The sequence below is a fragment of the Numida meleagris genome, chromosome 6, assembly GCF_002078875.1.
Source record: "Numida meleagris isolate 19003 breed g44 Domestic line chromosome 6, NumMel1.0, whole genome shotgun sequence".
NCBI lineage: Eukaryota > Metazoa > Chordata > Aves > Galliformes > Numididae > Numida > Numida meleagris.
The window spans coordinates 51,848,650-51,861,199 of record NC_034414.1 but is presented as its reverse complement, the minus strand read 5'-3'; the positions used below and the strand labels follow the sequence as shown (position 1 = coordinate 51,861,199).

The window sequence follows — 12,550 nt, the reverse complement described above, 5'->3', positions numbered from 1 at the left end:
CAGCACCACAAACACCTCATGTTTTATTCAGCACTGCAGAGACACAGCACTATACCGCTTGCTTCTGAATGCTTTCACTCTAAGAGCAGAGAGTCTAGCAGATTACCAATCAGCTGTTTTCTCTAGGGATAGTTCTGAACTATTCTGCACTGCAACAGGATAGCACAGACTGCAGAAGCAAGTCAAATCCAAAAGGAAGGGAAATAATGCACTATGTGTAAGAAAGATTAACGGCAGCTCGTCGTTCAGTTTTGACTAACAGAAAGTATGGCTTCACTGGCTTGAGTTCCCTGCCTTTCACGTTCCATCACTTGCTCCATTGCAGCCCCCTCATTCCCAGCCTATTAGTGTGAGAAACTTGCTGATACTTGGCAGGTGGGGAGAACAGGGCACGAAACAGAAGACTTCTAGCTGTAACAACAGGAGCACTTCAATACATTTCTCTGGAGGAATTTTAAAAGATCTGTATAATCACAGGATTTTAAGAACAAGATGGAACATGTTATCTCTAAGGAGACAAACTATTCTTTGCAAGGATTAGCTGATTGAACAGAACAACAAAAGGACAGGTAAAAAACCTCCCCAGGTCTCTTCCACAGTGCTAAAATGAGCATTTTGTTTCTTAACTGGAATATACAACACTAATATGGATTTTGTGGATTTTTTTAAGACTTGTCCTAATATATACCACTAACAAAACTCTATGAACTGCTTCTACAGGAAAGAGTGGGAAGACTGAAGGAAGCCAGATCTAATCTGATACAGGAGAGGAAGAGAGGGAAGCAATACATATTCATTTTCAATTTTTTTGGTGGGAGAACACTCATTCATCTTCCCCTTGAGGCTTGACTGCCCATTTTTGCATTGATTCTTAACCAGACGGCCAGATTTCTGTATGGAGTAAGGATGGTGAGACTGAACCAGAACTGTCTTAAAGTCTGTAGTGGGGAAACTAAAACTAGGTGACATTAAGAATGTAAAACATTCTGGATTTGAATTTCTTATACATGGCTGCACAAAAGGAGACTGAAATGGAGAACTGCAGAGCACGGCCGTATTTTTAGTGTTTGTACCTTCTCACGTGTTCCTTTTCAAGCATTACTGGAATAACTTGATCGCTGTCTTTTATGTTTTTTTCCCCCGTTAAAAAGCCCAAGTATGGATAACAAAATGGACAAAAAATATATTTGTATGTATTTTTTTTTAAACAAGTGAAGACAGGAGAATTACCAAATCCTGCTCATTGTCTGTTAGAGGGAGAAGCTAAAATGTCTCCTCAGATAAAACACAGATGTTTTATGCCTAAATTACGTCTACTGGAAGAAGAGACAGAATCTGAAAATAAGATATAATATAATCTATTGTAAGTACTAAGCTCAATGCCACGGCACAACTGTTCTTGCAGAGGCCCGCTTCTGTTTAACTAGTTAATGGGGATTTTTTTAAAATTCACTATGTCCTAAATCTATCTAACATTAGAACAGCTGCACTGAATCAGATAAAAGTCCTACACAGAGCATTCTCCCTCCAGCAATGGCTAAAAGCTATACAAAGCTATTGTGAGACTTCAGTAAAGTAAAATGAATGGTTTTATGACCCATAAACCCAGTAAGATCTAGTTTCCTCTCACCGTCCTGCAGTCAAAGTCCCAGTGTTGGATAAATGTCAAGCTCTGATCAAAGTTTTCTGATTTCTGTCCCACATGCACGCTCTTTTCTCCAGCGAAGCGTGATGATCTCGCACTATAGCTCCTATCCTTAGGGTATTCCTACAGTTCTCTTTTTCCCCCAGACACTCATGGTTTTGTTGCTCTCAATCTATCTTTGAGATCGAGATCCTCTACAACTGGTTGAATTCAGCAACCAGTAAAGTCAGCTATTGAGGAAAGACAGAGGTAGCTGCCTACTCCAGGTTTCTGAAAGGGAACCAGGCTTACAGAAAGAGACTTAAAACATATTGCAGTAGATTGAAGTGCAGCCACAAATGAATCTTTATGAACAGCGTTTATCCTACTGAAGTACAGAAATAAAGCAGGGAATGTGAAGTAAAACACTTGACGGGTCAAACATCCAGCTTAGCAGTTTTATCTTTTAAATTCTTTTCCTTCGTATTTGTTTTTGAAGAAGGTGGGGCTTTTTTTTTTTTTTTTGAAGTTGCCTATATCCTGTACTACCCACATTATTCCATAAAATTAAAATGTCTGACATGTTTCCACAAGTTCTCACATAAAGGAGAGCTGAATCCTTAAGAGAAAAAAAGGTAAATGTGCAATGGGATTACTGCAAGATTCATTTCCGCGCAACTCCTGCTGAAAGAAAGGCAGCATGAAGATCAGAGAACTAGTTCTCAGCATTCACATGTGAGAAAGAACAGCAAATTCTTTGAAGATACTCTAAAGAACTTCAGGTGACATTACAAAGAGAAAGGTAATGGTTTGGGATTTAAAGACAGCTAAAGTGGAAATGACTGCTCCACAATGCAGCACAATTGATGACGCATATTCCAATGCACAGCAAAAAAGTGAATCAGAAATTCTTAATCACAAAGGAAAGTGCTCTACCTGATGGAATATTAAATGTAAAGACATAAGGTTTTATTACAGAGGTAGAAAAATTTTCCTTCTGCTAAAGCTCTGTATCAGTCTAGTAAACACAAATCACATCTCCTAAAGTCTGCAGCTGCCTTTTTTATTATTAGTTTCTTTTAGTCTTTTGCAAAAATAAATACAAGACTTCTTTATTAATCCTCAAAACATTATCTAAGTTATCCAATGGGATGGTAATAACATAAGCATTTACAAGTTTCTGCACAAGAGCAGAAAAGAGAGTATATCAGGGCAGTGAGATCTGCAAATGAAACACCAGATGCTACAAGAGATCTGGATTTTTAACTAGTTATGCAAAAATATTTATGTTCAATATTGCTTTAGTGTAGAACAGAAACGGCTTTCTAAAGATCAACAAAATTCCAACATTTTCGCAAGTTCAGTTTATCTGTCATAAGGAAAACTATAAACTAACAAGCCTAGAAATTATTCTTCAGTGATGTTTTAGAACAGCTGTTACATTGCATCTTTTCATACAAGTGCATGGGTGCAAACGGGCGCCTGCTCCAGGCACTGCCCATGTTTGCTCCTGACCTGGTTTGTAGTGTGTTATACTTGAAAAATCTCCAAAAGGTTGCAGACCAGCTGAAGTAAGGATTTATGAAATCAACCCAGAGGAAATGAATTTTGGAACAGAGTCCACCAAGCAGTCACTGTGTTTTGGCACTCCCAGACACCCTGGCATGAACACTAAGGAAGTCAGCACTGCTGAATGGACTGCTAACCCCTTCAAAATATTGCCGTAACCCAAGTTTCCTCTCACTGAGTGCTCCAAGTCCACACATCCCAATGAACATTGCGAGGAGCCAAACACAAAGGACAGCTGTTTCATCCATTTCAGCATTAAAAACAAGGTGGAAAAAGCTGATGTATAGCAATGTTATACATACCTGTCTAAATTTAGCTCTTGCTTCCTTTTCCTTCATTCTTCCATGCGCAACCAGATAGTCAAACACCTCCCCTATAATTCAATAACGAGACACATTAACGCCAACTCAGAATGCAGAGATTCCTTTCTAGCAGTTACCCACAGCAACTTCACTGGAATGACTATATTACAAGTTGAACTCGAGGTTAAGATTATAGGTTAGCCCAAGGGAACAAGGCAGAAGAGAACACAAACAACATCATCTCTTACACAAGAGAACAATAAAGCTTAATGAAAGACTGGATATAGACAAAAACATTTCCTTCCAATTGTTTATGACAGAAAAGGAATGGCAATGCTTCTCTTTTGTAAACAGAGATGACTTGTACTGCTTCACAGACTTTCTCACAAGAGTACCTTTTGCACCGCAAAAATAAGCTTCGTATATGAAAGCGTCTGATGATACCTATAAATATTGTTATACCAGCACTGTAATCTTACTTTGCACAGGTATATCAAGTATTTTAACCCAAACAGAAATCTTAGATTTAACCTAGGCCTGAAATAGGCGTTTCCAATGAAAGTTGTAATAATGAACCTAGCAGGACACTGAGATGACCCATCACACAAGCATGAGGCCAGTAAGACAGCAGTGTTACCTCTGAATGTACAAGCCCGATGTTGTATGGCTGTGGATGTCTAAAGGAGACTACCAAGGTAGTACAAAGAAATCTGTGCTTTTTTAAAAACTTTGTTTTTCATTTGTTTTAAGCCAATCTTGCCATTTTGTACCTTGTCAGTATGGGCTACATCTGAGCTTGAGGTGCAGCCAACTGGCCGATGAAACATTCGCGCGTTGGTGAAAGCACAAATCTTTACTAAAAGCTGACAAATACATAAAAAAGAACTCCCACTAACGCAGGTTAGCATGCAGTTTTTAAGATTCTTCATCAATATGCAAGATTAATATAAATTTTAGAAGTGAATCAAATATTTAAATATTCTCTACTGAGCAAGAAACTACTGTTTTGCAGATACTCAGCAATTTCCTTGTGAGGTGGTTAACTTCACATTTGTTTTTAAAACAGAAGAAACTTCACCGAATTAAAATAATAAAAAAGCCAGTGTCACACAGCAGAAAAAGCAGTAACAGCATTCTGGGGGCACGTCAGAATTTTCTACAGAATATCCTTGCTTCCCTCACAGCATTATTACTTAACGCTCAACTCAGAAAATTCTCTCAGGTATATTTCACAGCCGTTTCTTTGGAAAATTTGAAGCAGCAAGGCTGAATGCTTTCATAACTTAGATAAAATGACACCAGATAAGGAATTATACGCAATTTATGCAAAATATTGCAGTTACTGGCATACGGTTTCCCACATCCTCCAACCAGAGTTCACACAGCTCATGTGTGAGCAGTCTCTTGATAAAGAGGAAATAAAAAATTGATCTGTGTCACTCAGATAACTGGCCATGCCTGCTTTGAACAACATCACATGTGCACAGAGCACTTCTCACAACCTTTCAGAGCAATATGCATTTCTCCATTGCTCTAAGTAAGATCTCATTACTTCAGAGAACGGTTGGCTCTTCTAACTTGTGGAAGCCAATCACTAGATGGCAATAGGACTTCGCTTTTAAGCGTAGCACCATCAAACTGCAGAGATGCCTTCACAAATGTGTACTGGCCAATATCACAACAATGTTTTACAATGCTTGTTTCTGTTTAGACAAAGCGTGGCTGAATGTTCGGGAACTGCTAGAAGACAACATAGGCAATCTGGGGATCCTTTACCTGTTTCATAATAATTAGCTAACCTTCACATAATCTAACAGAATTCAGTGTTGAAACCTTATCTGAGAAGAAATTCTATTTCCCTCCCAAAGCTGAAGAAAAGGCTCAAACTATTTGAGATTCCCGGACGCTGATACTAAAGGGTCACATTGACAAAGAGTGGGCTATCAGGTTTTAGCCAGCCAGGAGTAACTTAAGCCCAAACACCTTAATTCTAGCTCTGCCAAAAATATCTGACACTGCATGATGCCGACTTTTTTTCCCCCTCTGCAATCAGGAATAAACATTTAAGTTCCTCCAAAACTTCCCTCCTGAAATGCACATAGGTAGTATAGTAATACTTGACAGCAGAATGTCTGTGATGAAGATATGTCAAATACAGTCAACATAAAAAAAAAACTGAAGTTGCAGTACTTGTGTTTTTGACACATCCCATCTATGCTTTTACCAAGTATCTTATACAAAATAAGACACTAGTGCTGGGGAGCTAAATACAGTAGAAGGTTGACATTTGTTATAGACAAGAACAATCAAAGGCTGAACAACGATTCAAAGATTCCAATTAAATTTGAGTTGTAAAACAAAGCAAAGGTTGCTAAATTCCAGTAAGCTCAGAATGAAGGTTTTCGAGATATGAAGCCTGAACAAGTTACTGAGACTACTAAAGACTGCTTAAATTTCTACCCTACCGTGACATTAATATTTGCTACAAATGAAACCAAAACATTAAAGAAAGAAATGCTTTCTGCCACTTCGCAATTTGTTTACCTCTTGGCTCTAATAACAAACTTACTTACCACCACTTGCATATTCCATTATTAGATAGAGAGTTTTTTCAGTTTCAATGACTTCAAATAACTTCACTGGAAAAGAAAGCAATTTATTAATCAATTCGCTAGTTGCAGAAGAATTAATTTAATTCCATAGGGAATTCTGTTGGAGAACAATAATTTTCTTGCTGCTTTGACAGTATCAGAATAATACTTTAGAGAAGCCTTTTCTCTTCAATATCCCTAAATGGAAAATACGCCATCATATTTGCTCAACTCGTAAGGATCAACATTTTGTCATAAAACAAGACTCAGCTTTGGCTATGTGGGAAAAGCGAGTAAATTATGCAGAACTTCCACAAGTGTGAGTGTCAGCAATAGCTGTTTTTACACACTGTCCTGGCATACATGTTGACAAGTACGCTATCAATCAGTTTGCTAACAGTACTATAACAGAAGTGCTTCAATTAAGCCTTACAACCCTGAAAAATTTCTTGACCATTTCTTGTTTTGGTATAGAATTATTCTGATGAGAGACTGAATTCAGTAAAAATCATTACTCAAAAGAAGCGAAGTTATCAGTAAGTTATATAAACACCTGCTTCATGCAGAAGGATCAACATTTTTTATTTTAACAGCTATAACAATGTATTTTTCTTACTGCTACATAACAGTATGTTAACCCCTCAGAGCAGAACCTTCTTTTAAACTTATCCCACAACTGTTTTAACAGTGGAAAAAGGAGGTAACATTTCACTATAATTGAATATTACATGAAATAAACAAGGTACCTATATTCGGATGATTTAAGATCTTCATTATTCTTACTTCTCTAAAGAGCTGAAATAAACATAAAATACGAAATATGTTAATGAAGTAAGAGGCAACACCTGTTCTTCCTAAAGCCTGATCAGTGTGATATACTCAATTTTAAACACAAAGAGCAAACATTACTATTAGCATTTCAACAAAGGTCATTAAATTAACCACTTACTGGAGGGAAGAGCTAAGAGCCTGCTTCTTTTAGGCCTGCCCCCAAACTCTCAAAAACCTGAAAACACCCTCAAAGTGCTGCAGGCAGCTCAGGAAGTGAGTGATCTCAGCTGTGTGGTTCTCAGACTTTGGGGCCAGAAGACCACTTTGAGCCTATGCAGCTCCTCACAGGCCGCTACACATCTCATACACTTTCATATCTTCATGGAAAATTTTGGTTTCAAAGTTCTGTGATCCCCATGCAGAGAACCATTTGAAGGCCACTAAATTGTATAACTGGTATGAATTCTTCAGCTCTTTGTTGGAAGTCAGCCTTCCACAGGATGCCACAGAAACACTGGCGTGCATGACAGGAACTTCGAGATGAAAAATCAACTGCATACATCACAAAAACTGTGCTTTTCAATGAGCAAGTTTTAAGCACAGATAAATGGTCAGGCAAGGCTCCTCCCCGGACCTTCAAAAGCACTCATTCAAGACGCCTGAGGAACAATAACATCTACTTCAGGCGCTGGTACCACAGCTTCAAGAATTCATTGTTGGACATCCAGCCTCCGAGACTGCTGACCCAGTGCACTGACCGTGCTAGCTAGCTCATGGGGCAAAACTCTAGCGATCTTTTCCTGACCAAACAATCCCTGGTAGAGAGAAAATACCACTGTCTCAGGGTAAAATCTCAAAGGGATCAGGCTGATGCCACCCTCTTCACCATCCACTTCCCTATGTGACAAGCCTACTGCTTTCCTTCACGCAAGCATTGGTGTTAATCTGGATTGACGCACAAGGTCAGAGCATGAATTTAACAGGAAAATCTCACCAAAACCACAACTCCCTCCAAAAATCCATAAGCCTTCTGCTGCAGCTCCCTTACCTACCCCAGCACATCTATTCCAGAATAAGGGATGGGGGCATACAGGTGCCAGAGGAGTACAACTGCCTCTTTCGAGCCACAGCACAGAGTTAGATCAACAGTGTTGTGTTCAGAGACCACATAATGGCTCTGCAGGGCTTCCTTCACCTCCCCCAACAGCAGTCATATGAAGGGGGTCTTGCTTGAGTAGTTACTTCCAAAGAGTTCAACTCTGCCTATCACACAGAGTACATTCTGTCCTCCTGCAGCAGGACATGCAACTGCATTTAACAAACAACAAATGAAAGCCAAACCTATTACTGATCAGCTGTTAATTATTTTCACCTTTGAAAATTATTTTCTGCAAAAAAAACAATTTTAAGAGGCACAATAAACACAGTGTAATATTAATGCCACAGGTGGTGTTAATGCAATATAAAATATTTTAAAGATGCCTATTAATAGTAGATGAAATAATAGTAATAAAGAAGCTCCATTTCTCATCCCAGAGAAGACTCAAGATAAAAATATTACAAAAAACCTCCAAGTGCAAATACTGTTGTACTCAGATTCCTTTAACTTTCTATAGCCACTGTTAAAGACAAAACAAATAGCAACAAATAAAACCCACAAAGAATGACCTTTTTAGGCAGCATGCTATACAGTAGCCATGTGCATAACAGTTCTCCCTCTACAGCTCCCCCCATGCCAGCCCAGGACTCCAGATGGCTGACATTCTTAAGCCTTGATTATTTTCTAACAGCATGCTTCAAAATGAGGGAGTAATTGAGTGGCTTTATTATAAACCTAACACCAACATCTACAGGAACACTAGTAACATAGCGGATCATACTGAACCTAATGTAAAGAAACTGAAGCAGAAAGTACAGACTCCAGAGGAGTGCAGACAAAGGAAAAAAAGAAAGCATTTTCTAAAGCAAGAGGTAACAGCATTGTTGCTAACAGTAAGAAAGCAAGAAGTGCTGCTATTAAGATTCACCTTCAGGTTACATTTCATGTGAAAGGAAGATACTAAATATGTCTACATTTATTACAAACTCAAAAAATCTGCATGGTTACTCAATAGAAATTAAATAAATAAATAAAGGCAAAACAAAGGAAACAAAAAACAACCAAAGAGCCAGAAAAACAGAATCTTTCCACCTTTGTGTCTTTTCATAAAGCAAACTACTAGTTTGGAGGTCAGTCCTAACCTTTTTCTGCGTTCTGATGTTTCTGTCAAGGCTGCCATTTGGGTAGCAATCTTCATCAAACTGCCCCAAAGGCTTTGCCCTCTATGCTACAGCCATAGCTGTGAATGGTACACTAACTGAGCACAAAAATAAAACATAATGGTTTTCAAATGGGTTTAGTTATCATATAATCATTATCCGGGTCTGTGCCTGACACTTTGCTAGAGGATAACACAAAATCTATTGGGTCACAATAGGCAACACAGAAAAAGACAGTAAGGATGAGGCTAACATTCACAGCGCCATCATGTAAGCAAATATACTCATTAATCTAATCTTTTTATAAAGAATGCTGACTTGGCTGGAGCTGGCTATTTCCTCCATTGCAGTGTACAGTTTGATGGTCTAATGCGATAAAGCCAGGCTACATTTTGGGCTGTTCTAAATATATCGTTTGTCTACAAGACTACTACTCCCTGCTTTACTAACGCAACTGAAGCCTATCAAAAAGTAACTTCCACATATGAGCCACTTATAGAAGTGGGTGACTGGAAACAAGCTTTTTAAAAATGGTTATTTTTGTCTTAAAGAAAATTCAAAATAGAAATGCCTAAGAATAGGATACAAACTCCACCAAATGCTTTATAATAATTTTAGTTATATATGGAACACAATCTGAAGTGCATTTAAACAGATTAAATGTTATGTTTGGCGTTCTGACACAGACAGCAACTTCTACGGGGACTGACATTGTATTATATTCTATTTCTGGGAGGAACAGAACACAAAACATGATACAGCTTTCACATATTGTGCTGAAAGAAGGTTTCCTAGATTTAATTCCCCCAAAATACATACATCAACCTCTGATAAATGAAGTATTAATTATTGCCAGACTTTCTAAAGCCCATGGCACAACTCATTAACAGCCATAATTGGCTGTTACAGAAGGTGCTGTATCATCAGGAGGGATAACATTAGGGTTCTACACTCCGAAAATCATTTTCTTAGTTTCAGGAACTTGTCACCATGGGACCATAAAGGCTGGCTATCAGCTGCAAATAGTGCTTATCAGTTTAATTTCTAATACAGAGATTAAAAACTACTCCCAGCATGTTGAATAGCTCATTTTCCGTCAACAGGAGCTCTACAAATGTTTCCAGGGAAAGACAAACATCCTAAGTCTGCCAAACAAATGGCTTTCAGCTTTGTTGTGGTCTGGTCCTTTGACTGTAAGTTATGTTAGATACAGGGAAAGAATTTAATGCTGCCAGGGGACAAACAGCAAAAAGAAAATTAGCAACGGAAACACAGACACATACCGAGTAACAATCTTGAAGCAATTTTACTTGAACTTTATTATGCTGATACATCTAAAACAACATGGATTGAGGAAATAGGGATCCAGCTTCTAAGCCAACCCTTTGAATACGCTGAAAGACAGATTACAAGTGTTCCTGCATTAGCTATTGCAAGTTTCAGTAACAAGCCACTTCAAAAACACTGAAAAAAAGTTTGCTAAAAAGCAAGTCAGTACGCTAGTCAGATGCAGAGCCCGTTTCCTGACCTCCTTCCCTCAAAGCAGGGAGGCTTTGCACAAGATGTTCTCCCAAGCCACATCAAGCTTTAACCGTGTGTTAGGCTCCTCCTGGTAACTGCTCACTGAAATACACCCTATGTATAACTGGGAGCCTCAATCAGGAAGGCTTTACACAACACAAATCTGCACCAAATAAAGAACAACTTGAAAACAGAAAAAAATACACATTCTAAACAAAAATTCTGTGCATTTTAAACTCTCATACCTTCCCCGCACCTTTTAAAGGGCAGACTGACCCAAGGTCAGAAAGGACACGATGCATGTTAAAACTTATACTTTAAGAGCTCTAGAAAGATTTTAGGAAAAAGCTCTGAACAGAAACATTTGGCTGAGTAGCTAAGTTCTAAAAAAGAAAAACGAGAAGTGATTTTCTGCTATTACATGGGCTTGGTAAAAATAAAAGTCTTGCATATAATGGCATTGCTAATTCAAAAGAAAGCAAACAATTTTTTTTTTTGGTCTAGAAGGAAGTGAGCTACTGTAGCATCAACACTTGTTTCCACTGAGACCGACAGACTGATATTTGCTGGGACTGGGTACAGAAGTACATTTTTGGAGAATAATGATTATGACTAACAGCAGTAGCATGGGAAAAAAGCTCTAAGAATTCCCTTTTCTTTTAGGGCAGGGAAGTACCGACTGCAGTTTCCTCTTTCCTAAGCAAAAGCGGCAGAGCTGTAATTAGCTCCTGAAACAAGAGTTGGAGTAGCTGTGTGTGGCTTCCACAGGCTTCCTCAGCCTGCTCGCTCCCCTCAAGAGCAGCACTGCTGAAAACTCAGCAGTCAGAGCTGCAGCCACCTGCACCCATAGAGAGAACCGCTGCTCGCGGGGTGGGCAAGGCACCCACAGCAAGGGCAGCCCCTTCTGCACCTGAAGGATGAATGTGGAGGATATAAGACTGGAATTGGCCTTAATCCCCTTGTTTCACCATCTGGGGCTGAGCAGACACGCAGGCGGCAGCCCACGCTCCACACCCCACCTCTTCTCAGCAAGGCCCTTCCCTCCCCGCCATACCTCGGTATTTCATCACTCCCTCCACAAGTGCCAGCCCAGAGGCACTTCCATCTCAGCTCACCCTGAACCCATGGGTCACGCACACAGTTTGCATCCAATGCACCTTGACTATGGGGGTGCTGACAGTGCCGAAGTGGGCGAGTGCTTTCAGAAGAGCTCTGACAAAGCAAAATCGATAAGTAATGCACTGTGTGCTTACTGTGCTAAGTAAGCACTCAACATTAAGGAAATGACTTTCCACTTCTGAATGAAGAACATGGACATACCTTGCTAAACCTTCTCTGCTCATGTAACAAATGAGCTTAGTTAAAGAAGAGAACGCATTAGCAATCTCAGTCCCCAAGCCCCATCGGATTTCCATCCCGCTACTTTGTACTGTTCCTCCAAACTCCCATTTAAGGAACCTAATGGTAGGAAATACCGACTTACAAACCACACCTTATAATCTAATTTTATGTAGCATGCATAAAAATGAAATGACAGCTGAGACTGAGAGGTGAGCGCAGGCTGAGCAGGCAGCAGCCAGGAGCCACAGGGCCGCCACGCACACCTCCAGCCAGCCGTGTGCTGAGTGAGCTCCAGCCTGCAGGGAAAGGGTTGCTCTGCTCCTGGCTCTCAGCTCCAGCCAGTGCCAAGAGCCTCCAGGTAACACCGCTGGAAGGAGTAAGGTTTTACCTTTTTCCTTCCGAAAACACTGTGCCTCTGCTTTTCTCTGACCATTCTTCCCATGCTCGCTGACCCTCTCCTGTTATTATTACAGCTTCTCTTCCAAGTAGTTAGATTATTTTTTTTCAGGTATTCTCATTTGCACAGATCTGCAGCACAAATCCACTTTATCTAAATCATCATGTTATCTAAT

General features: G+C 39.6%; 1 protein-coding gene across 8 annotated transcripts in view; it reads right to left on the bottom strand.

Moving 5' to 3' along the window:
* MARK3 (microtubule affinity regulating kinase 3) overlaps nucleotides 1-12,550 on the bottom strand; it is a 61,457-nt gene that overhangs the window by 28,905 nt on the left and 20,002 nt on the right. For all 8 annotated transcript variants that reach the window (XR_002440314.1, XM_021402138.1, XM_021402139.1 and 5 more), the window contains exons 4-6: nucleotides 6,833-6,881; nucleotides 6,069-6,134; nucleotides 3,496-3,566 (exon numbers count right to left, since the gene is read on the bottom strand). Coding sequence is in view for 7 of the 8 variants with exons in the window: in XM_021402138.1 (XP_021257813.1) it covers nucleotides 3,496-3,566; nucleotides 6,069-6,134; nucleotides 6,833-6,881 (186 nt within the window). In the remaining variant the exon portion in view is untranslated. The remainder of the gene's footprint in view (nucleotides 1-3,495; nucleotides 3,567-6,068; nucleotides 6,135-6,832; nucleotides 6,882-12,550) is intronic.